The following is a 27,392-nucleotide window of genomic DNA, read 5'->3' on the forward strand; positions in this document are numbered from 1 at the left end:
CCTGTGTAAACCAATCAAAGATCGTAATTGACAGTGACATCAGACAGAAGCGATAAATTCTTTTTATCCCTGTCTTTAATTATAGAAACATTGTTAAAAATAGACCATAATGGCCGCCATTTTCAAATTCTAGATGGCTGTTAATCTCATTGTTCCCCTAACAATCTGGCACAATGTTTTTTGGTCTCGTTGGTATTGGCAATGTGGGTATTGCCACTAAAATGAGACTCATAGGATATTCACAACTCAAGTTATAGTAAATAATGCTGAAATGGCAGCCATTTTGAAAATCAAGATGACTGCGAGTTTTATTGTTCCATATTAATCTGGCACCATGTCTTTTGGATTCGTTGGTATTGAAAATGTAGATATTGTCACCAAAATTAGCCTCATAGGATATCGGCAACTCGTGTTATAAATAACTATATATAACGACACATGGACTCAGTGTGTCATTTTTAACATCTAGCCATTTTGAGTTGGGTCATATTCATGATATTGGGTCAACGGTGAGTCCATTTAGTGGATTATCTATTTTTTTTTGTTCGCATATGTTAACCGATATCTGGATGTAAGTTGAAGGAAAAATGAAATAGTTCCATAACATTCTGAGACTGTAAACATGAGTTTTTAGGACTTTTAGTGCATTTGGGGGATTTTGGCCGCCATCTTGGATGTAAGGAAAAAATTATGGTGGTCCCTGGGCTTGTGTTACTTCTTTCATCCAAAGTAACATGCATGCCAAGTATGATTTGGGTAGGAAAAAGCAGTAGTTTTGTTTCCTGGATGGACCTGCCTATTCGCCGTAGAAGTGATGGTGTAACAGGATTAATTACCATAGCAAAAGACGAATACAATTTTTGTATATATCGCCGTGCACTACAAGCAGGTTGCACACATCACCTGTGTATGTCTGCAATCATTGATTGAATACAATACCGCTCTTTTCAAAGATACAAATCATTCTATAGAATTATGATCAGGTCTTTATCCCTGTTCTTTGACATCTGTGGTTCAATACATAGGTACCGCGTGAACGTTGTAGCGCAGGGCGATATATTAAAACAAATGTATTCATCTGTTACTATGGTAGTTAATCCGATTATTACATCACTTCTACGGCGAATACGAACTGCAGGTTTCATAGGTTTGTGGTCCTATGCATGTGGATCGTACTTGAGGTCTTTTTATATCAGTTTTTGTTGGAGTCTATTGTTTAGAAACGAAAATGCAAGGTGGTGTTAAGTGAGTTGGTCTGTAATTTGACTTCATTGTTGCGTTTGGCGCATCACTGCCTCTGATTTCAATGATGGGGTGGGTAATAATAATGGAGTGAAAATGAAATAGGGTAGCGAGTGACAGAAAGTTGAGAAATAATGATGGTATTTAGATGGTAAAATGAACGTTCTACAATCAAGATATGGGTAATGTAACTAAACAGTTTATTGTCATGCAAGATTCTCGAAAATATTCCCCCAAAACGGACTTCTAAAATTTAATCGGTATTGCATTCGGTTCTGATAAATGGCGACATTATTTCTTTGATCGGTTTGTAGCACAGTACAAAAAACAGAAAGCAATCACTTCGCGTGGTTTTATACGGACACTCATTTGAAAAAACAACATGAAAACGTTTTTGATCTCGTCAACATGGTGCGTAAATAGGATGTAAACGAAGGATATTCAAACGGATTCTAATAATTATGTATAAACATCCAAAAATAATGTAAAGCTATATCCAACTCTCTCATTGGGATATTATTTTAATTGCTGAGAAAACTTGATTTTAGATATGTTAGAGAACAAGTTTACACGTCTTTTATACGTTTTTTTATACATTTCTTGTAGTATCCTTAAGCGAGGATTACAAAGCGAGGATTTCTACAGTAGGTTTATTTAGATAGGCATAGCTCACTCGGTATGCGGTGATATGCAAAACACAATTAAAAGCTTTCCTCGTTTGTACGGGTACAGGGTGTTAGTCCGACACACCGCTAGTCCGAATCTGAAATGCACTGCACCAGTCCGACACGCCGCTAGTCCGAATCTAAAATACACTCTACCAGTCCGACACACCGCTAGTCCGAAAATGAAAAACACTGCGTTAGTCCGAAACGGAAAATCACTGCGCTAGTCCGAATCTGGAAAACACTTAATCTTCAGTCCGACAATGCGCTAGTCCGAATTTTAAAAACATTGCATTAGTTGCTTACTTGCTTTAGTCGAGTGTTGTCCTCGAACTGTGATGACCCTCCATATATCTTACTGTCTTGCATTGCTGTTACCATGTCAGTAGATTCAAGTCCTGTGTCTTGTCTTAGGATGTCGACATAATTATGTTAGGGCGGGTCTTCCTTGTTTTCTTTTCCCATGCTTCGGAATCCAGTGCACCAATTTAGATACAGGTTCTGTCTTGCTTCTGTAGCAGTGGCCAGCAAACCGTGTCCTTCTTTCCCTAATCTTGTCTGATAACTTTGGGAGGTCACCATACAGCTCTTTGTTTGTCATATGCTGCTTCCAGTGGACATTACGCATTGCCCTCAACAGTCTGGTGTAACAGCATCCAGCTCCTTTGCCAGTTTGGAAGTGACTGTCCATTCCTCACACCCATAGAGCAGTACTGATTCAACCGTTGCTGTAAATAGGCGTTGCTTGAACCGTGTTGAGAGATCTTAGCCATCCCATTACAAGCTCTCCAGGCTGCTGCTTTTCGAATTTTAACATCCTTTTCTGAGCTCTGCATCCATGCCCCCAGGTACTTGAAATGTGTGACCTCCTCAATCTGTGTTCCACTGTTTGTCTTGGTTGTGAGACCTTTGCTGTGGTTAAATGCCATGAACTTCGTTTTGCCAGCATCCATTCTCAGTCCGACCTTTCCTACTGATGTTTCTACCTGGCTGAGCAGCTTGCTAGCTTGATCTATTTCCTCTGACAATAATGCTATGTCATCGGCAAAATCAAAGTCAGTGACAACCTCTGGACCAACACGCCTACTTTTTCTTCTTTCTAGTTGAAATCCAAGTTCCTCTTCCTTACCTTCTATCGCTGTTCTCAGGGCATAATCCAGAACCACTACAAACAGATATGGAGCAAGAGTGTCACCCTGCAGTACCCCGGCCAGTATTTCGAAGAGGTTCGTTTCTCCATCAGGTGAAATCACTTTTGCTTTTGTCTTTGCATACATGTTGCCAATGGCATTAACAAGCTTCTCAGGAACCCCGTAGGCTTTCAGGATTTTCAGCATTTTGCCTCTGTGGATGGTATCAAAAGCCTTTTGGAAGTCAATAAAGGTAATTATTGCTGGAAGGTTGTTAGCTTTGATCCCTTCGATGAGTCTCCGTAAGGCAAGAATATGCCCGACTGTGGTCCTACCAACTCAGAATCCATTTTGGTTGTTTCTCAGGTGTTCATCAAGTTCAGGTCTGATCCTGTTGAGGATCATCCTGTTGAAGGTTTTTGCTACTATCGAACTTAAGCTGATCCCCCTGTAGTTTCCAGCTTGGCTGAGATCTCCAGACTTGGGTATAGGCACTATGTTTTAGGATAGACCACTGTTCTGGTATTTCCCCTTCGCTCAATGCGTGGTTACAGAATCCTAGGATGATGTCATCTATGTCACATCGCTTGAGAACTTCTGGTGGTATGCCATCTTCACCACTGCTTTTACCTTCTACTAATGCCATTCTCGCTTTTTCGTACTCCTCTTGTTTAAAAGGCCCTGTTTTGATGTTCAGTTCTTCCAAGACAGCTGGAATATCTTCGTCCTCATCATCAATGTCAGGGGGGCTTCCTAGCAAGTTCTTGAAATGGTTGTACCAGTTAGTAACTCTTTCCTTCTGGGTATTGCCTTCCAGTTTTCCAGTTGTCCTTTCCTAGATGCCAATCTGCCTGTGATGTCATTTATAAGTATCCAACTCTGGCCATGCTTACTGTTGGCATGGGCCGTTTCCACCTCTATTAGCTTGGTGCTAAGATCTTCTTCTTCCACCCGGTTGTATACATCAGCAAGCCTCTTCTTTGCCTGTTTAAATGCGAGTCTGTGATCTTCAGTTGTATTTTCCTGATACACCTCATACGCCTTCTTGATCTTGTCTCTTGCTTCATTCACTCTTGGATCGCTTGAGAAGCGTACCCTGTGTAATTTCTTCCTCACTGGCACAGTTTTATCTGTAGCCTCCATGTGGGCTGTTATTAGCCTTTCATACTTTTCTGTAGTCGTTTCACTTATATTTTCCAGTGGCTGGAATCGGTTACGTACTTCTATGGTGTATTGCTTTTGGAGGTTGCTATCAGTGCTTAGAAGCTTCCAGTCATACTGCCTTCTCCTGGCAGCAGTCTTACTTTTTCTAAGACTCAGGCGCATTTTTGCAGAAACGATTCTGTGGTCTGAGCCAACACTTGCAAAGGAGCTGTATGCTTCAGAATTCAGCAGGCTGTTCCTCCATTTCTTTCGGACAAGGATGTAGTCGAGTTGATACTTGTTTCCACCAGGACTTACAAACGTCCATAGTTTGCCCTTCTTCTTTTTAAACATTGTGTTCGTGATGATGAGATTCCTTTCAGAAGCAAGGTCCAAAAGAAATTTGCCATTCCTGTTTGTGGTTTCATGATAGGTAAACCTAGCATCCTCTTCTCCAATTCTATCATTATAGTCTCTTATGACCATCAAGATATTATGAGCAGGGATGGAGTCAATGGCTCGTCTCAAGTTGTCATAATGACCCTCCATAATGTCTTCATCTTGTTACATTGGTAGGGCAGTAAGTGATTATTATCGTTGTTGCTGGATTCCCTTGGAAGTTTTAGTATTCGGTCAGTGTGTGATCTAACGCTGGCTAGAGAGTTCTGAGCATGTGTATTGAGTAACACTCCAACTCCCCCTATTGTTGCTCCAGCTCTGTTCCTTGTAGCTGATGATGTAATTAGTGTTTTGCCCAGAACCTTTTCATATCTAATTGGTTCATCGTGTGTGATGTGGTGTTCTTGAATTCCCAAAACCTATATGTTGTATTTGATCAGATTGGAAGCAAGTTCTCAAGTTCGCTGCTCTCTGATGGTTCTTACATTCATGGTTGATACATTAACTATTTTCCTGCACCCAACAAATTTTCTCCTCCTGCAGGCATCTCCATCAGGCTTGTCCCTTCCATGAGGATTTTGAGGCAAGACGTCATTTGATTTTGGCAAATCGATGTGTGCACCAGGAGAACCAAAATCAGAATTAGGGACTCTAACCCTAGTTTTATTAAGTTGTGCCATCATAGTTTTTCTATTGCTATAATCTGTCCAAAACTGAAAACCATTGCGCTAGTCCGAATTTGAAAAACGGAAGTGTTTATGTCTCGGTATGAATACGGTTTTGTGGGGTGTGTGTGAAGTGTGTGAGGCGCCCTTGCTTTCAATGGGCTTACACGCGTGGGTGTGCTGAGGATATGACAATAGTAGAGAGGTGACCGTATTTGCCGGAACGGGTTAGGGTTTAGGTTTAGGGTTAGGGTTTGGGGTTAGGGTTAGGGTTAGGGCTTCCGGCAAATACGGTCATCGTCTCTCCAAAGCCGCACATTGAGAGTCATTCAAAAAGTTCTGCTTTGCCGCCTCAAGAACGTCAGTTATGTACATAAATGGTAGCTATGACCTAGATTCAAAACTGGTTGTTCCAACGGAAACTGTACAAATCTTAGCATTTCACATAAATTTCTTGAACTTAAAATCTGTAAAACGAACGTTTTTCCCGTGACGAGGTATGTATAACATAAGTATTGTGACCATTATGTATTCTCATTCATGACAGAAGAGCTTAATTATGTAACCGGGATACTAATGAACTGAAACTGGGGTACACTTCAGCATGTTCAGGTAACATATATCCCTTCCTAACATTCCGAACCTACGCCGGGTCCGGTCCGACTCACACGAAGGTATCAAAACAAATTAGATCCCTATTCATTGAATTTCACACTTGAATATTGTCTTAAATGTCCTGCTTTACCAGAACTTTCAAAGAATGGAACAGTTTAAATGGAACCAATAGTCAACATCAAATGAAGGCTTGCAAAGTTGTATAGGTCTATTAACTTTCTTCAAGTGGGCTAGTTGGGGATAACCCATTCCGGTCTGGGTGTATATAATAGAAGAATTATTACGAATTGTAGGGCGTGACCCTATTAATCTGTCGGGATGGGTAAAGTATCTGTTGAATGTACTGGCAGGGCTCGGCACCAACACTTTCACCTGACCGTCTCAGCTCGGCATGACGGTAGAGAATGGTTCTGCAAGTCTATTTTCTTTCTGGGCTGCAAAGGTCTTCGTGCGTAAAGTACTGTCACTCTATAACTATAGATCAATTGATTAAGATCGAGGTCATTTCCACTAAAACAATGAACTCAATGACTGAATTGAGGGATGTGTACGGAAATGTGTGTTTTGATTCTCATGATAATGGGTTATCATGGTGTCATGGTTATCCGGACGCAGCGGTAGTGATTAGCTACCAAATAGCCCTGGTGAAGCGTAGGCTAGCTCTTATAGATAGCAGTAACACCCAAAATATCACTTGTACTTTATCATGTTTATTATTATAGAGAGCATTAGAGCATTGCTCCATGGATCTGATATTACATGCGTAATACTTCCATTGAAATCGAACTCACTGTGAAATCCGGCAAGCCAGTGAAATGGACTTTTTAATCTGGAATAAACCTATTGAAATACGAAGCGATACAACATTGGGCTACATTGATTCGTATTCAACGTCAAGGGCCATCTGATTCTTGCATACCAGATCAGGAGCAAATTCACGAATGTTTCCTACAGATGCGGCATTCGGCAACTTTGTTAAACATGCGGAATAACGAATTGGTAAGCATCTTGCTATTGGCAAAGCTGTGTTTGCTTTTAGTGATCACCTTTGTTGATGCATTGCGTCCAGAAGCAATGAACGGAGATGACGGTACCAGAAACGACATCCGTGTGAATCGGTCGCCAGAACCAACCGTAATGGTGCTTGGAGAAAATATCAGCAACCCAAGGATAGGTGCTACTGTAACCCTTCATTGCGTCGTTGATATGCCAGTACAGACGGACGCTATTTTCGTCAGATGGACTTTTGGGAAAGCGATTCTTAGTGATAATGAGAATTTAATCGCCGATATGTTTCGATTCAACATTATCAAGACCCAAGAAACGTCTGCAACACGCACTGTCTTCACGCTTATCAATAGCAATGTGATGTCCAGTGATTTTGGTGAATATCGTTGTGTTGTGGGCTACGATGCTTATAATACTGGGCAACCTGGGATGCAAATGTGGGCTAAAATTGAAATCACTCGTGTCGCAGATGTTAGCTATATATCACAAGACCCCTTCCCACAATGTAATACTGACGGTGGAGTCGATGGCAATAGTAACGTCTGGTTTGAGGGACAACATATGTACGTAGAATGTAACATAAACACTGGTGACCCAAACATAGAACTCGTTTGGTATTGGATAACAGTTCCTGGATTAAAAAAACGTTTGGGTATGGAACCACATAGAGAAAATGGCACCTCGTCTGTGTCTTTTCACATAACCGCACATTCTCATCATGATGAAGATATATTTATTTGTGAATCAACTAATCTACAATTTCCAGGGATGCGACGGAATTGTACAATAGGTCCCATAAGTATTATAAACCAACTACCAACATCAAAACCGGAAGTTAGCAAGAATTCTCAAGGCACTTCCGGTAGTGTCACGAGGTCACCTTCAGTTTTGATTACATTACAGCCCACTGTTCACAACTACACACCTGTGATTGTTATTGGCATCATTCTCGGTATGATGATTCTTGTGTTGCTCGTAACTACCGTTTTTATCATCTGGTTGCGAAAAAAACGACCAAACCACTTCCATTTAGCTAAAAATGCCAAACGAATTGCAACAAATTCGAGCAGCACTTCTGTTGAGTTATATTCTTCACCGAGTAGTCTCGGATGCTCTGTAGCACCCACGAAACAACTTGAAAACGAAATAAATTTAGATAATCTTGACAATCATAACTATGATGTCATACACGAGCTTCCACAATACAAATGCATCAAAGCTAAGCAAAGGGTGGCTGTTCCCTATGCTATAACAGAGATTCAAGACCCCTTCCTCAAGATGTAGATATGGCTCCTGAATATGCCACAGTGTGGAGTGAGGCTCCTGATGGTGCACATGATTCTTTGCAAGGAGTTTGTGGTGATAACACATTGTATGACAATCCCAGAAGTATATCAGTGATGAAGGGCACGTCACATGAAGCCCAAGAGGAGGTTGACGCTGATGGCTTGGTTAGAAACATCATATATGAATCTGCTTCTTTCGATGGAAGTGTCCCAAACTTATATTCGTGAATCGTGAACTATCATATCAAACTTTCTGTCAAACTATCAGATTGACGGTGCAGGTTGGAGTTGTTTTGGCTACGAAGTTGCTGTAGATCATGAAGATTGTAATCGTCAGGCCAACGATTATCGTGCATTTTACAGAATCGTCCAATATCGTTCTTTAATTTAAACTATAGCTTTTGCTAACTTATTCACATCAAACAGTCACCGTAGGCCATTTTATAAAAGGCACTAAATTTAATGCCCACGTGACCCATGGGCACCGCCATACCAAGACCACCAAGTGATCAGTAGATGTGCTACAATGCTAAGAGATAGGAATTAATAATATCATCATAATTGCTGAAAATGTATAAGGCAACTTAATTACATATTGGGGGGATTCTACTTTTTAGTATGTTTTCAAGAACTAAATTTTAGAAGTTTTCACCGACTGGAAACTTTTACAATAATACTACAACTACAGTTGCAAAAAATGACAAATTTGCTAGAAATTTTGGACATGCATCCCGCGTTTCCAATTGAAATATACAGGAAGACCACCCGCTGTGAAAAAGGTCACTTTTTCAGACATACTGAAGCTGTAATGTCAGCGTCCATCTGGTCACATGGGCATTAACTTAAGTGCCCTTATAAATACCCTAAGACGACTGTCAAAAGAAAATACATTTTACATTGTTTCAAAGGACCTCAAGTTCTATGAAGGTGACAAAAATGCAGAAAACTTATCAAGATTTCGACAGGGATTAATAAAAATATTGTATTATGTTTAAAGCGATGTTAGGTTGCTCGATTTTGTCATAATAAATAAATAAATATTATGATGTGTTCCGGGGATGTGTTCTGCCTTTAAGTACGGCTCATCACTCTAATGAGCTGATTTGTTGTTACCCAGCAAACGCAAAACGTTTTCGACATCATTCGCAAAAGCTTATAAAAGGTTGTCAGAAAACGTTTAAATGTCGGGTTGTATAAAGGGTACATTAATGGTATAAAACGTTTTCATAACATTAAATAACATTTGTTGGTAATTTACTGCACAGCAAACACAAATGTTTTACAGAAAACATTTAAATGTCGGGTTATATAAAGGGTATAAAAACGTTTTATTTACATTCCAAAAACATTTTTGAAAACTTGGTACAAATCATTCTAAACAGAATGTTATTTTGAGGTTAAAAAAATATTTTGCAAAAAATGTTTGCCCAAAATATTTACAATAACGTTTTTGAAATGTTTTCACGACCTTCATATATAACCCGACATTTAAATGTTATTAAAACGTTTTGTAAAAAACATTTTAAGAACATTTCTGTGTTTGCTGTGTGCAAATATTTTAACATAATGTTATTTAAGTGTTGACAAATTATTTGGCCACAAATGTTTGCAAAAATAGTTTACAATGACATTTCGAAAACATTTAAAAAATATTGCTGTAGTGTGTTTTCATACAAAACGTTTTAAACGATTTCATTACCTTTATATAACCCGACATTTTAATGTTATTAAAACGTTTTTACCTAAACCAAAACCCAAAATATAATTTATTTATTTATTTATTTATTTTTTTATTTTTTTTATTTTTTTTTTTATTTATTTATTTATTCTTTAACCTGGGGTGACCAATCATCAATGCACTGGCACTGTTCTCCCTTGGTTCCCATGTTTAAAGACATTTAGACGATAAATTACTCAGATCGCTTTTGCTTGGGCCCCTGAACCCTCGGGGCCCCTGGACTTCACCCACCCTGTCCACCCGCTTGCTACGCCCTTGGTCGTAAGTAACTCGTAACGTTGGAAAAAAACCAGTGCATCTGGCCGGGTTCAAACCGGCGACCTTCGTAATACTAGCATGACGCTCTAGCCAACTGAGCCACAGAGGCACGTTGGAGATGAGCGGAAGATGTAAATCTATTATACCTATAATAGGTATTAGGTCGTATTTCTAGCGGAAGGCATCAGAACTCCATATTTATAACAAATACACAAAGTCGCATAGGTATGATAGTTATTATACTTACAATGTAGTTCTCTGGGTTGATAGGATGAACAATAACATAAACGTTATAATGCAGTTCTGATGCGTTCCGCTAGGAATGCGACGAACACGATTGGAAAGTAATACCTATACAATAGATGTATATCTTCCGCTCTTCTCCAGCGTGCCTCTGTGGCTCAGTTGGCTAGAGCGTCATGCTGGTATTACGTAGGTCGTCGATTCGAATCCGGCCAGATGCACTGGGGTTTTTCTTCAACGTTTATGCAATGCGCTGGTTGCTCTGGGGAAAGATTAAAATTATTTGTTCATCCTATCAACCCAGACAATGCCAGAGAACTAAGGGAGTGTTCAGAAATACTTTGGTGGGGGGCTGGTAAAAAGGGAGGGGGGCCAAAAAAGTTTTGGACCTTAAAAGAGGGGGGACCAAAAAGTTTTAGGTGGTAGGAAAGGGGGGCCAAAAAAGTTTTCCGCTTTAAAACCCAAAATTTTCGCGCGCTCCGCGCGCATTGAGACCCTCTATCGGGCCCTCTATATCACTTTTAACATGGGCAAATTTTGCTTTTCAGTGCTTTTGTTTGAAAAAAGATGGCACTTAGTGTACACATATCTATTCATTAATATAACATTAAAGATGATCAGCAACATCTGGGTTGGTCTAACAAATACTGGCACTTTTTATCATAGAATTTTATATCTCTCTTCAAAGTAGGCTACAAACATGATTATGTACCAATCTAATCAAAATACAACTAAATCAAGAAAATATTGCAAATACATTGGATTTCTTTGCACGTAAACTGCACACTTCAGTTATTTCCTTGTGCTTGTATTTCATGCGCAATTGCCCCACCGGGAATGTTTCAAACATTTACCTCCCTCAATGACATATGACCCAGATATCGATACCACACCACTGGAAACAACACTATTAAGTATAATGTTTGTTATACGATAATGGGGGGGGGGGGGGTCAAAAAGTTTTGTCTGTCAAAAGAGGGGGGGCAAAAAAGTTTAGCGGTCCATCGAGGGGGGGTCAAAAAGTTTTCGAGCGAAAAATTGGAGTTAGACCAGCCCCCCCTACCAAAGTATTAATGAACACTCCCTAAGTATAATAAATTTCATACGTAATCGACTTTGAGTATTTGTAAAAAAAACATTAAACATAAAGTAAAACACATGCAATGATTGCACAACATTAAAAGCATTTAACATTTTCATGGAGAAGAATTGACCTGCAATTAACATGAGTTATTAAAAGGCAAGACTCCTGTCCATGATGAGGAATCCAAAAAGACTCCCTCGGTGTGCAAAACCAGGAGAACAAGACAAAGAGCCTCTGGCAGGGATAGCCAAGAGTAACAAAAGTCACTTTCTAAGTGGCTAAACCTAAAACCTCTGCAAAAACAATATACAGTAAAACAGAGAAGGAGACAGTATTTCTCCCCAAATATGAAGTTCTGATGCCTTCCGTTAGGAATGCGACGAACACCGCTACTATCAATCAATTCTCCTACATCTCATTTTCTTTTGTCAATGTTTGGTAGCTTTTGGTAGTTTCGTCTTTTTTGACTCATTTGTTTCTCCATATTCTGACTGTCCATTTATATATGTTGATTATATTTGGGTCACCCTTTAATGCAGTGCTTATGAACTATTGGGTTTTTCACTTGACCTCTTGGCCAAATTGTTATAATAAAAAAATAAATAAACAACTAAAGAAATAAATATATCAATAAATAAATAAAGTCGTACACTGGTCATAACAGTAAATAACCGTGGCATACCCGGTTCTATACAAATATACAATGGAGCGGTTAACAATTGATCTCGCCGGGGTTTGCAGGCCACATGTCACAGGGGAAGTTGCCCAAAGGTGTCAAAATTCTCCAAAAATGTCCGAAATTTTGCAACATTTTTAATGTTACGTAAAGTTCCCCAAAAGTGTGTGAGGTTGCTGACCTATTTGCGCTGCATTGGAAAAATTTTGACAATTTCATAGAATCCGCGCTCACTTTACGCAGCTTGCGCGGGAGTTGAAGCAATTTTGAGTAATTTTGAACACTTTTGAGCATCTTTTCAGCAACTTTAAGCAATTTTGAGAAAATGTTAAGCAATTTTGTGAAATTTTGAATAACTTTACGCGATTTTGATAAACTTAAAAAGCAACTTTGTGCAACTTACCGCAATTTCGAGGAAGTTTTGAGCAAGTTTGTGTAACTTTGAATAACTTTATACTATTTTGACAATTCTGGACCAATTTGGGCAACTTCCCCTGTGACATAGGGCCTATTTTAACTTTAGAACTTTTGCATCAAATCATTATTTTAGTTGGTTTTTTTTAGAAGAAAGTCATATGTTCCATGTTCAAAGAAATATTTTTGGAAAAAATCCGTTGCTTAGAGTTTACCCACTTTTCGAGAAAAACGTGATTTTGTGGAACATTATCCCATAGAAGCGCGTGTTATAGACAAATTTGTAATTAATATTTCATAAGAATGGAATGACCAATAGCGTTGCTAATCACGGACTAGTTGGGCGTTACCATGGTCATTGTTATAAACGAAAATGACATTGACCCCAAAAACTCACAAAATCGGTCAGTACACACTTTCCAATTTCCTTATTCAGAACAAAAAAAAAATTGTATTGCCAAAAATGTTGATTTTATCAATTGCGGCATAAAAATGGGAATTTCGTTTTCTTTTCTTTTTTCTTTTTTTTCTTTAACGTTCCGGAAATAGAGAATATCTTGATTGATTATCGATTATCAATTATTGATTATCGATTATCAATCATCGATTATCGATTATTGATTGACACGACAACCCTCCCTCCCAGTAGACCCTTCGTAAGGGATCGAATTGACGTGTTTAAAAATCATTTCCGCATGATTTTGAATGAGAAAAATTGAGATTATCTTGATTGATAATCGATAATCGATTATTGATTTTTAATTGACGGGACAACCACCACCACCACCCCCCCCAACCAACCCCACCCGGAATAGACCTTTCGTAAAGAGGCGACCCGACGGGTTTGCAAATCACTGCCCCCCATCATTTTAATCTTTTTTGAAAAGTAGACCTAATCTTGATTGATTAAGTATTGACTGAATATTGATCGATTAGGGCCTATCGATAAGCCATCAGTAAGCCCTCGAGTACCCCCCCCGCCACACATACACACCCACATATACAGAGAGATAGAGAGATCACAGGTTAACAGGCTGCCTTGCTCATAACAACGTGAATGATATATTAATGCGTACTATGTTAACAGTCTATTTTCACGTGTTTTATAAATTGGAGATGTTTACGTTCTAATTATTTCATATAAAATAAAAGTAAGTTTATTTGAACTTTTCATAAAATCAACCTTTTAGCTGTTTGCTTCAGATCGCTTTAGATATATTTGTCCCAGCTTGATACAGCTTCAGGAGAAAACACATAAACCTACAATGGAACTGTTTCATGGAAGTTAACAATGTGTACCTCGCCTCATGACATAGTTTTCGCCAATAGAAAAGAAACGAGTCCCAGTTTATTTATACATGTAAATAACAACAAAAAAGCAAATCAGGGTAATGCACTTTGTCAGTACCTCCGATCACTATCATAATGAAAACACAGTCTCAGCCAACCTATAACTGAAATTGTCCGGTGAAATTGTTGTTTTCTGTTACACGTACACCGTTTTGGAAATTGTCTTTTGTTATACTCGACCTTTTGCAAGGGTTATAATTACTTTTGGTATTCTAAGACCAGAAATCGAATGTGCCGGTTTACTGGAGTACAGGAAGTACTTCGTGTCTGTCTGAGTCATCAGCTACTTGAATGAGAATATAATGATAAAATGTTTATTTATGTAATGACTCTATGTCCTAATCCAGGGCTTACCAGACTTTTTTTCCGGTGACCCAAATTACATAAGAAAATATGGCGCGACACACAGCCAACAAATGCTGTTACTTACCGAAAATCATCAGCGGCGTAACCGGTCAAAAATTCTGAATGGGCACAATTTCCAAGTCGTCCCGCGGACTGGCTCCCAAAATTTCTTAAAGACCCATTCAGTGATCCCAGCGAAAGTGTAAAAAAAAATTAAAATTGTTTTTAAATTGCTTCAAAGTGAAGAATAGGTCATTCAAATTGTCATTTGGCAATTTTGAAATGAAAAATTTGGCAACAAATTAAGAAAACAGCAGTATTGACGAAGCCCCATTCAAATACATATAACTTATTATACTGTCAGTATATACATTACAGATTCATGTAAATTCCTTACTTTTGTTTTAAATACACGGCTGAACCACTAGCAGGCTATATTAACACATTTATGACAATGACAAAGGTACTAAAATTTGAATTTTGATGATTTTTACGATCGTCCGGATGAGCAAATCACTGAATGGGCCTTTAACCAGGACAGGTGCGCGCGATAATTTGCAATTTTAATGCTCAAATGGGTCAAAATGGTACATCATGACCAAAACGATGGCACCCTGCACTTAAAGAGGAAGCCCCACCAGAGCAGTTCTCCTGGGGTGAACCAAACCTGCCTGGTAATCAAATTAACCAGTGACAAGGTTATCTATATATTTGACATGTGTTAATTGATGTAATAACATTAGAACATCAATAATCATCTGTTAAATTCAGAAATAATCTTGTTACTGATTAATGTGATAACCAGGCAGGTTTGGTTCACCCCAGAAGAACTGCTCTGGTGGGGCTTCCTCTTTAAGTGTATAGAGATGTATTTTGTTTTGAATTTTTTCCGGCAACTCTTGCGACCCCTTTTGGAAGAGGCCGCGACCACCAAAAGGGTCGCGACCCACAGTTTGGGAACCGTTGTTCTACTCCCCATTCCAGAAAAAAAACCAGCACTAATGTTTTTGGATTAAAAAAACATTATCCTGTTTTGCCAAATGAAATATAAATAAATAAATAAATACATTTTTAGATTTATAAAGCGCCTTTCTCCAGATCTTAGAGGACTCAAAGCGCTGTAATTTCGCTGCAATGGTGAATCATCACAATCAGATCGCATCAGCTAGGTTGCTGCCGAACGGCGCACACCTATCCGCATTTAGATTGTAACATCCACCAATTATCTGTGCAGCTCCCCAAATTCCATTGGGTGAAGGAAGTTTTTGATAACCAAACAACTAAACACCGATTTTTGCGATACAGGAGGAAACTGGAGATCCCGGAGAAAACCTGCGAGAGCGAGCATGGAATCGAGATAAACCAAGTGCACATGAGTCCTTTGGCCGCGCCGGGGCTTGAACCCGGACCTCAGTGGTGCAAAGCGAGGGAACTACCGCTGCGCTAACTCGCCCTCCCCAATATATACATATATAGTAGCTAAATCCTTATCCTTTAGTTAGTTCTAACTGGCAATAATAGTCAAGTTTTAATATTTTTGCAATTTGAGGGAAAATGGTCCAAAAACATGCAATTTTTGCATGTTTTCTTACAATTATAGTCACAAATTTTGTAAGACTTGGCACAAGTCTAAGCATTCAAAATTTTGAGTATAGGATAAGAGTTGGCTCATAATTTTAATATTATGTGTTATTTTTGCTAGTTGGTTATGAAAAAGATTGGAAAATGCGTTTTCTAAAAAATTAGAATGCATAACTTGAAATTAGTCTTTGTTTAAATCTTTGGGCTTGATTGTCACAGAATACGAAAAAGGTCGTAAAACGCCCTAAAAATAAGGTTTTTGGCCCTTATTTCCAAAAATTGACCAAATATTAAAATTTTACTTTCTTTGCTAGTTAGGACTAACTAAAGGATTAGGGTTTTGCTATGTTTCATTTGGCAAAACAGGATACTATTTTTTAATCCCAAAAAAATTAGGGCTGTATTCTGGAATGGGGAGTAGTCATTGTACATAAATAGTCGACAAAATACCACCTCGTACCAAAAACGGGCGTCAAGCAACTCGTTTGTTTTTGTTCTCTTTGTTTTGTTGGGTAGTTAATTTGTTGTTGTTCGTGTTGTTTTTTGTTTGTTTCTTTCTGGTTATTTGTTTATCTGTTTTATTTAGTTTATTAAACTTTGAAGGAAAGACAACAAAATCAACCAAAACCCTGACTGTATGCTATTGAGCTCTATTGTGCTCCACAATTTTATTTTATTCGTAAGTTGTATCATTGGCATATTGGTTACCCCACGCAAACCAATACCATGCCGCAAGGTTGGTATTGGTTATCCCACGCAAACCAAGCTTACGGTATGGAAAATAGCAGCAACTATACAAAAATCACAAACAATAACAGACTAGTGGTCAAACCTTTTCCAGGTTAATTTCGGTACCACTTGAGCCCCTCAGAGCCATTTATTCCACACATTAACAAGATTTTGAATGTTGTCATATTACTTTTCCTGAAAATTGTTTGATTTGACTGTAGGGTGTTTGGTTCGTTGTTGTTGTTGATGTTTGTTTTTGTTTTTGTTTTTTGGGTTGTTTTTTTGTTGGAAATAATACTTTTGAACCAATTCATAAATGAAAAACCTACCATTTTACATACGCGCCACCCAACTCACCCCAACCAACACACCCCCAGTTCGTGTACACAACCTCAATACGTGTTCACACGGTACATACACACCCCACACACCCCTACCATACAAATGTACCCTACTAAATAAACACCAGTCAAGTTAGTGACCACTGTTAATCTGATATTGGTGAAAAATGCAAATTCTGGCGCTAACATTACATGAGATACTTCTCAGACTTTACATGTTTTATAAATTTATATATTTTTGGTTTTCGAGAAAATATTTAGCAGAGAATGGATTCAACTCAAACTAACTGCTATAGATAAGCAATAGTATTTTACGAGTACGCTGTCGGTTATCACAGTACCGATGCAGCCGGTCCCTGTGTGAGTGGTCGGGCTCTCCTCAGATGTGTCTCTGACTTGATTATGACAGATGAAGATACATCTGACGAAAACCCGACCACTCACACAGGGACTGGCTGCACCGGTACTGCGATAACCGACGGTGTACTCGTAGAAATACTGCAACTTAATACGAATTCCTGTCGAGAAAGCCCATCTATACCATTTTTCACTCTGATGTGGCAGTGACGTCAACGCGCAGTTGAGGCAGCCGTATCGCACGCACATTGAAGCTGCGTCCAAGGAAACTCGCACTGACGTCACTGCCACATCAGGGTGAAAAACGGTATACTTACTAATTGCTAATGGACATTGAACAATGATAATAATAAAATCACTTTTTCTTTTTACCGCTGCGGCATGACCTTTATTTTATTGTTACTGTTCCCTTTCCGTAGTATACAAATATGAAGTTTATTATTAAAAATGGGAAGTTAAGTATAAAAAATAAGTAAAATTTTAGAAGGGTATCTGTCACCACACCTAATATTTTGTGGCCGATTTATATACTGTTTATTTCTATATCAACTGTACATTTTCCATTTCATTAATTAATTATCAAATGCAATTACCCAATGCAATTATAGTATAGTGTTTCAGATCAAACCAACTTTTAAGGTTAAAATCAGATATAGCTTCCTTTTAGCTAACTGAAAACATGACAAAAGGGCTGTTGGTTATACAAAGTGTTGGAAGCGTATGCTACCAACTACAATTAATTGATTGTTCAATCTGTAACCACGTACAAGTCTTTGATTATGAGTCATAGTATACTAGCATTAAATTACAGAGACATAATTATTCTCATATCATATCAACATGGATATTTTATTTTATAATACGATGCTTCACTGTGTCTTCTTAGAATTTTCCTTAAAAATAAGTTTTAGGTGTTTGTTTGTTTGTTTTTTATTTTCTGTTTTTGTTTTTTAAATAAACATTTCCTAGGATGTTGAAATAGAAACGTCCAAATTCCCCCGGCTCCAAATTACAAAGACTAATATTCCTTGTATAGTGTATACATTATTTTATGACAAAGAAATCTTTATAATAAATAAATAAATAAATTTCGGACTTTATATAGCGCATTTTCCAGAGAATTCAAAGCGCTGTAATTTCGCATCTTTTTATGTCATACTGCTTTCACTTTGTTAGGGGAGGTCTCCCGAATTATGATATTTTCTGTCACTGATAACTGGTTTTATTTAGTATGGATACAGACTCGCAACGCAAAACACAGACGATTTCTCTGGGCGGTTCGGTTTTGCAATCTTGTTGGGCAGGTATTAATGCTGATGCTGTACATACTGAAGCTGTCCTACTTGTGAAGAAGGAAGGAAGAGAGGAAGGAAGGGTGCTTTGAATTAACACTAGCACTATGCATTGAACATTCATTGCTAAACTACAGTATATTAAAATGTAAATTTTAGAAGGTTAGAAAATTCAACAGAATAATTGACCCGTTACGTCGTTCATTGTCACTGGACCAATGTCTGACACTTTACGGTCGCACAATTGTTATAGGATTTGAACGTACTATATAATACAAGCTTTATTTTCTTTCCCACCTTCAGCACCCGCTATATTTTACAGATTTACAGAAAAATAATATCGTAGTTGAAATAGAAGGAAGTTCAACTTTCAGCTGCATTATAGTAAACAACTTTGGCCAAGCTGTCCGAATACGTCGACAATACCTGGCGGATTCATACCACTTGTATAAATTGGTATGAAGCACAAACTTGTGAAAACATTACGGAAAAATTATTTAAATATAATTTTGCAATAATGTTTATTGATTATATTGCTTTAAAGTTTCCTGTATGTATGAAAACTAACCTGCCTAAGCCCTTATATTTTGTTACACTTTCTTAATGCGACATGTTGAAACTTAGCTTTGAACTCGAGTTGACGCACCCATTTACGAAGACGTGTACCATATTGGCAGATATGCAATTATATGAAAAACCAAGATTTTGAATCAAAAAATCATAATTTTTCAATCTACAAAAATGTATTTTCACTTGCAATTCTTAGTTTTCGATCGATTAAATGGCCTCTTCGCCAGGAATATTCAAGAGGACAACAACCAAGTAGTACCAAGTAGATAGGCCTAAGCCAAGATATTGATTTGATTTATCCAAATGCTTATACTCCATGTATAGTGCCACTAAGCATGAAAGAGCTCACCATTTATATGCCATGGTAATTTTATTAAAATACTACGACAATTATGTATTCTTTCATATCCAAAAATATGATTGACAATATTGAGCCACGTTCCCAAATAAATATATAGCTTCAAATAATGAATGCATTCAAGCTTCGGTTTCTTCTTCAATAACCTCGGGGTAATTCAATCTGTTCATGTTCTCTCTTAAAACACTGTCCCTATGTCGAAAACTTCGTCTGCTTTCTCTGTATTTTTTCTGACGGGAAAACATACACGTTAGCATAAATACATTGCAAGTCAAGAAAAATATGATTAAACTACCGGCAGCTATTCCGATAATTGCCAGTAAACTAAACGTTTTGGGCGGATCATCGGGTTTGAAATCTGGGTACGTCACAAATGCACTATCGGTGGGTGAAATTTCATCTGTGAAGTCTGTTGATGTCGATGTGTTATCATTCAGATTATCAGTGGTAAAGTCTCCAGATGCGTTTGTATATGTATATTCATTGGTAATTAATTCTGATGACGTCATATTAGTACTTGTAGGTGATGTTATCATTGTTGGAGATGATTCTGTTGTCGGGACAAAGGGTGAAGGTTCATGCAATGTTGTCGGAAGAAGCTCTGTTGTGGGTAACATAGATGTATGCTCTAGTGTGGATGCTATAGATGTAGATATCGGTATATCGATTACAACAAGTGGCCCAATTGTGCAATTCCTCTGGAAATCAGGAAAGGCCTCACTTGTAATGGTGCATGTAAGTTGGTTGCCATTATGTTCTTGCGTTATATTGAACGTATATTGCAGTAGAGCTTCCGTCTCATTGTTAACCTGTTTCAAAGCTATAACCTCTGTTATTCCAGATGCCTCTCGTGTCCATGTCACGTTCACAACAGGATTCCCAGGTTGGGTGGTGCAACTAAGTGTCACGGTAGCACCAATGGTTAATGTACTGACATCGTTAAGAGTTTGACAAGATGTTGAATTCACCGGTGGGGTATAATACACAACTGATACTTGAAGACTGTTTGATGTTTCAGTTGGTATATTGTTTCCATCTGTAAAGCCAACATTACATGAATACAATCCACTATCCTCTTTGAGTACACCAACTATTGTAAACGTGTATACACGTACTGTACTTTGTACAATATCAGAAACAGAGAACCTATTCATAGGGTCTGATACAATGATCGAGTCCAATCTACTCAGTGTAATAAAATGTGAAGTAGTAACTCTCTTCGTCCATCGTACGTTGTCTATAGTCTCCGATGATGTTAACCCAGTAATTATACATGCTAATTCCACTGTGTCACCTTGTTTAGTGTTCGTAGAAGCATCAGTGGTTACCTCAATGTTTGGAATTGCTGATATCATATGCAGCAAAGTGACCAGAAGGAAACACCATTGCAGCCAGATGGCCTTCCATCCATCGTAGCACAACTGGGAGTGCCTGACGTTTAATGGCAGCTTACATGAGGAAGGATTCGTCCCCATTTTTGTCAGTACCTGTTGCAGTATTCATACCAATATAGAGTTGTTAATATCGTGACCGCTGTACTGTGAAGGCCAATCCTACTTATTACTATGTGTCTGCCAGTCTTTGGCGTTGAACTTGGCGTAAAATAGGCACGCGCCCAATAGCTGACGTATTTTCTATTGTTATTTTTCATAAAGCGTGTTGGCAATGACAATGACTTTGCATACTTGTTCAATTACTGGTGGATATTGTTCAACCATTAATAAATTATGTATGCATACATAGACAAGGGAAACCTAATTAGCGTCCTTTGATAAATCGTTATGTTTAACTAATTATGGTCAAATATCGTATGCTTGCAATGTCAATTTATCGACGTGATGATTACGGGTATAATAACTAATTACATAAATAAATAACAAATAGATTCAGGAATTTAATTTTCATTTTTTGGCAAATAATTATTCGATGAATATTTAGCCCTACGTCAAATTTACACGTAACACATTTAATTGTGGTATCAGTAGCAAAAAGTAAATTCAATCGAATGAGTATTGACAAAACAAATTGGCAATGTAAATTTAAACGTTGATTATAACAAGGATACGATCTCACAACATCATGTGTCTGAAGATATATACAAGCTATGGATTATCCTATTATATAATAATAATAATAATACTAATAATACTAATAATAATACTAATAATAATAATAATAATAATAATAATAATAATAATAATAATAATAATAATAATAATAATAATAATAATAATAATAATAATACGAGCGTAATAATAATAATAAGGCCCTGATATTCAAATATACACGTAGGAATTTCAGTATTTCTCCTTTTATTATTCAAATTATTTCATTCCCTGTGACCTCATAAGACAAAAGAGAAATATTAACCATCTGCATGTTTATTGACTATCGATTATCGTGCATTTATACATTTGGTCATAATTTGATGCAACACTCCTAAACTGCACCACTGTGGATTCACGCCCACTAAAATGGGTAACAAAAGAATGTTTTGGTGCTAGAAATCAGCAGTGTCAAAAATAATATTTATCAGTATCTTTGTGACAACTTGCTGAACTGTGAAATTATTTTCATCATGACCTTTACTTGTTTTCTTGCGGTCATACATGGTTAGGTAATTATATATTAATGATAGTAGTCATGCGCAAAATAAGCTAAAATAAGTATGTTCGCACTAGCTTTATACTACATAATACTACTATCAGGGCTGAATATAGCTATATATTCTTCTCATTTTGCACAGAGATAAGATAATTATAAATTGCTGTATTAACCATGAAGAATCAGTCGTAAATCGTAAATGTAGGGTATGTTATCATTATAAACAAATCACTAAACGTAATTACCACCCTTTATTTTTAATATGAGACAAAAAAGTAGTACTAAAAACTACTCATATCGCGATGACAATAATGGATGGCTTTAGTTCATGGCACAGATTGGACAGCTCACCTATCACTTCTAGTAAAGCCATGTTCACGTAATCGTTGCGCATGCGTGGCACGTTTCCGTTTTGATCCGTCCATTCGAGGCTTCTGTAGCGAGAGAAGTTGAAGAGTGTGGGGGTTGCTGGCCCTCTCATCCCAGAGAGTGGTGCGGTTGGAGTGTGCACTATACACGACCTAAAGTCCTAAACTGAAAGCATCCTGCGATTCAGAACAGTTCGGGCATCCAGATGGCAGACGGTACCTCTCTGTCAAGGATTGGGTGGTCGGTGCTTTAGGTTACACCCCTCACTACCCTACCCATCGTGGAATCCTTCTTGGATGATACTGTGATCGATGGTGCTTACTGTAAGCTACTGTATGAGACTACCAGGAGACTGCCTCAGCTGTCGTAGTGATCGTGCTCTTGACCCAACCGAACTGATAGTAGCTTGTTTAACCTGAGGCGCCTGCTCCCCGTACAACATTTACAAAGGCAATGGATCTGGTAGTTCAGGAGTTGTTGTTTGCCGTCGATGCCGCTCTTGTTGCCCACACAGAGAGTGCCATGCAGCACATCACGTGCAGAGGCCAGCTAGCACCCCATGATGTGTACCAACCTCCCCACATCTTCATCGACAAGACAGAACTAAAATCAGTGCACCAGAGCTCACCAGTTCACCTACCTGGGCAGACTGTACAAACGAGTGTGGAACAACAAACACCTGAAGAAAGTCACCAAAATCAGTGTGTACACAGCTGTGGTTCTGTCCACCCTCTTGGACGGCTCCGAGTCGTGGGTAGCATACCGCAAGCATCTACGACTCCTTGTTAACGCTTCCATCAGCACTGCGCCTCCGTCGTATCCTTGGCATCCACTGGAGTGACTTCATTACCAAGTCGAAGTCCCCGAGCAAGCAGACATTCCCCAGCACTGAGACCATGTTACTGAAGACACGACTACGATGGGCAGGACATGAGCATAAAATGGAAGACCACCCCTTGCCAAAGATCATTCTGTATGGCGAGCTGTCATCTGGGAGACGAAATGTATAGGGGCACCTCTAAAAAGGTACAAAGACTGCCTTAAGTCATCACTGAAAGCCTGCAACATCCCAGACACTGGTCTTCCATAGCTGATGGCCGTATTGTTTGGAGACATACCATTCAGCAAGCTGTCTCTGCCTTTGAAGTAACGAGAAGAGCCCAGCTGAAAGACAAGAGAAAGAGAGCAACAACAGGACTCCCACCACTGATCAGATTTTACCGCCCTGCAAATTACTGCAGTCGGACCTGCCTATCCCACATCGGCCTCGTCAGTCATCAGCGAGCCTGTGTCGCGGCCGAACTCCCTGGACAGAGGCAAAGAAGTGCGCCTGATTGCACTGGACATCAAAGGAGCATTTGACAAGGTCTGGCATAATGGCCTTTGCTCGAAACTCATGGCAAAATGAATATCCGGCAAACTGCTCACCTGGATTAGGAGCTACCTGACAGATCATTCCATCAAAGTTGTGTTATCTGGCCAGTCATCAAGTACTTCCTCCATCAAATTATGCATCAGTTCCCCAGGCATGCCAGGGGTGGAGAAAATGAGAATCTGGGCAGACATGTGGAAGGTGACCGTCTTTGACCATGCGCAGACAAATCTCCACTCACCACGCGTACTATTCCATATTCTGGCTCGTCAGGAAAATATTTAATATCCCGAATTATACTATGCCTTCCAGTTCCATGGTATATTAAACCGATTTGATATAGAATAGTGTTATACCATGACTTTATTCTTCTTATTTATCGTATAATAAATGTGACCAAATGACATGTATAATAGTGTGTGAATCACAAGAATAATATCATCTGCGGACTTGGCTACCAAGCATGCCGGGAAGGAGAACTGGCCTATGTCAATTCATATCATAGACATGGTATACCACTTATGGACAACGCGACTTTGTGTGACCTTGAGTGAAAGGCATTTCCCGAATATAATAGTTAAGTTCCTTGGCCACGATTACGGTGAAGGACACAGGTTCAAATCATGTTGGTCTGAAATTGCACAATGGCAGTGCGTTCAGTGATGTTGCCAATCACCGAAATATTTGAAACAGCAAAATTTCATCAATGTCATGACTGGGCATTTTATGCAATAGCGTGACAAATGGTAGCTGCTAAACAATCCAGGAAAACAACAGATTGGAGATCGTATTTTGACAGTCACGGTAATCACATGGTAATTGAGCTGTTGAAGGAAGCAAAACAGCAACAATGTCCTTGGTGAAAGACTGTAAAGGATCGAAAAAGCAGGTTTTCACCATGCATGTTCATAGGTGAACGCTTGATATTTGTAAGAACGTCGTAGTGTGAGAGGATTGTAACTTGAAAGGTTACTCTCTCACACACAGATTTACTCTAGTACATTCCGGTCACACGTGGTAGAAGAAACAATCGAGAGGGCAATCCCAACAGGATATTTGCGGATCTTAGACACTTGTATAGTGGCATAACTACATCATAAAAATAAGTAACTTACCCAGCAAACACAAAACGTTTTCGACATCATTCGCAAAAGGTTATAAAAGGTTGCCGGAAAACGTTTAAATGTCGGGTTATATAAAGGGTACATTAATGATATAAAACGTTTTCAAAACATTAAATAACGTTTGTTGGTAATTTACTGCACAGCAAACACAAATGTTTTACAGAAAACATTTAAATGTTGGGTTATATAAAGGGTATAAAAACGTTTTAATTACATTCCAAAAACATTTTTGAAAACTTGGTACCAATCATTCTAAATAGAATGTTATTTTGGGGTTGAAAAAATATTTTGCAAAAAATGTGTGCCCAAAATATTTACAATAACGTTTTTAAAATGTTTTCCCGACCTTTATATAACCCGACATTTAAATATTATTAAAACGTTTTGTAAAAAACATTTTAAGAACATTTCTGTGTTTGCTGGATGCAAATATTTTAACATAATGTTATTTAAGTGTTGACAAAATATTTGGCCAAAAATGTTTGCAAAATTAGTTTACAATGACATTTCGAAAACATTTTTAAAATATTGTTGTAGTGTGTTTTCAAACAAAACGTTTTAAAACGATTTCATGACCTTTATATAACCCGACATTTTAATGTTATTAAAACGTTTTTACCTAAACCAAACCCCAAAATATAACTTATTAAAACGTTTTAAAAACGTTTTTGTGTTTGCTGGGTTATACATGTAGCAAGGAAATTTGCAAACTACTTTTTATCATGAAATAAAAGGAATAACTCATAGTATTGGGATAAATTAAATTTAGAATATGTAAATAGCGCCCTCAATTTGCACACAAATATACAGTTTATAAAATATATATTACCATAAAAAGGCAGAAAAATATGAACAATATGAATTTAAGAAGAAAATCTAAGTTTAAAATAGCTATAAAATATATGTGTATACTGTTGGTATTGTAAAGGTCTAGAATTGAAAATTATGTAATGTTTTGTTGACACATTTATAAATGATCACATCAAACAACCGTGAAGTCCACTGAAGACTTTTATATCCTTTGCATATAAAACCCTCGCACAGATGACAATATCCACATGGTGCTCTTTTCACCTTTTAACGCAATCTTTAATGCCTTACGCCCCCGTTTCCTGTTACATTTACAGATGTGTTGTTTCATAAACCAGACTTCAGCAAGTCGAATAAGAAGAATATATTACTTTTTCGGAAGAGGTACGCACTTTGACGTATTCGAGATCTTCCCTAGGCATGCTAGTGGACTCCCACTTTTATTGTAAACAAAGATTAATGATCAAATTAAATTACTCAGTGCACGACATGACATATTCAAGTAATTAGCATCACTTTAAATAATTTGCTGACATCCCAGGCGTGGTGGCCTAGTGGTTAGAGCGTCCGCCTCACGATCGGGAGGTAAAATAATAATAATATACGGCGCTTACTATAGCGCAATACCAAACATGTTCATTGCGCTTTACAAAATAAGATCGCGGGTTCGGAATCCCGGCCGGGCCATACCAAAGTCTTTAAAAATGGTACCTACTGCCTTCTTGCCTGGCGTTCGGCATTTAAAAGAATGGAGTGGGAAAAGTTAAACACATGGCTACCAGTGGCGTAACCCCCTACTGTAGCTTTTCTGCTTGCAGACATGTGGCCTAGGGTTATGAAACGGAGATAGGCGCCGCCCAATGGGCCGAAAGGCTTGGGAAGGATTTAACTTTTAACTTTAAGGACTCTGAAATGTATTAGCGAAAGACAACCATAACTATATATGCCGAGAGCCGACGATATCGAACATCGCGGCCTCATGGAAGATCGTGCATAACATAATTATAAGCTTCTTGGGGCACATATAGAAATGGTCTTCATGAACTGATGAAGGAAACAACACTGAAAGCGTGTCCATGCAGTATCAATGTTGACTCCTTGACGTGATAGATTGATAGATAGATGATTTTTTTTGTTTTGTTTGTTTTATTTCTTCTTTAACCTGGGACACTCAATCAGTTGAAAACACAATTAATCATCTGTTCTTCCTTGAGGCCCAGGGATCAATACAACATTTACATAACATAATTATTAAGGTTTTAAGAATACTAAATACATTCAAATACATGATAATATTGCAAATTTAGATAAATACAATGTTTACAAAATAAATCAAATTACAATGTAACTTTACAACATGTTTAAAATACTATTAATACTACATACATAGGCAAAGCATATAGAATAAAGGATCAAATAATATGGGGGACCCAATAAGCATTAAAACTACTTAAAAGATAAAACACTACAAAAATCAACCTATGAACCAGCATAGCTATAAAACATTAATATTATTCAAAACTATCGATTGCACCAAATACAAACAAAATAATTCATTTAATGTCAAATACAAATAATTCAATATGGAAATTGATTGCACAAAATAGTAGTAAGGCATAGCATG

At 38.0% G+C, this 27,392-nt stretch overlaps 1 protein-coding gene across 1 annotated transcript; it reads left to right on the forward strand.

Moving 5' to 3' along the window:
- The first annotated feature begins 6,476 nt into the window (after positions 1-6,476).
- On the forward strand, positions 6,477-8,750 carry LOC140144489 (uncharacterized). The gene has a single exon (XM_072166298.1). The coding sequence runs from the start codon at positions 6,814-6,816 to the stop codon at positions 8,149-8,151; it is 1,338 nt and encodes a 445-aa protein (XP_072022399.1). The 5' UTR covers positions 6,477-6,813; the 3' UTR covers positions 8,152-8,750.
- Positions 8,751-27,392: the final 18,642 nt, after the last annotated feature.

The sequence above is a fragment of the Amphiura filiformis genome, unplaced genomic scaffold, assembly GCF_039555335.1.
Source record: "Amphiura filiformis unplaced genomic scaffold, Afil_fr2py scaffold_59, whole genome shotgun sequence".
Classification (NCBI taxonomy): Eukaryota; Metazoa; Echinodermata; class Ophiuroidea; order Amphilepidida; family Amphiuridae; genus Amphiura; species Amphiura filiformis.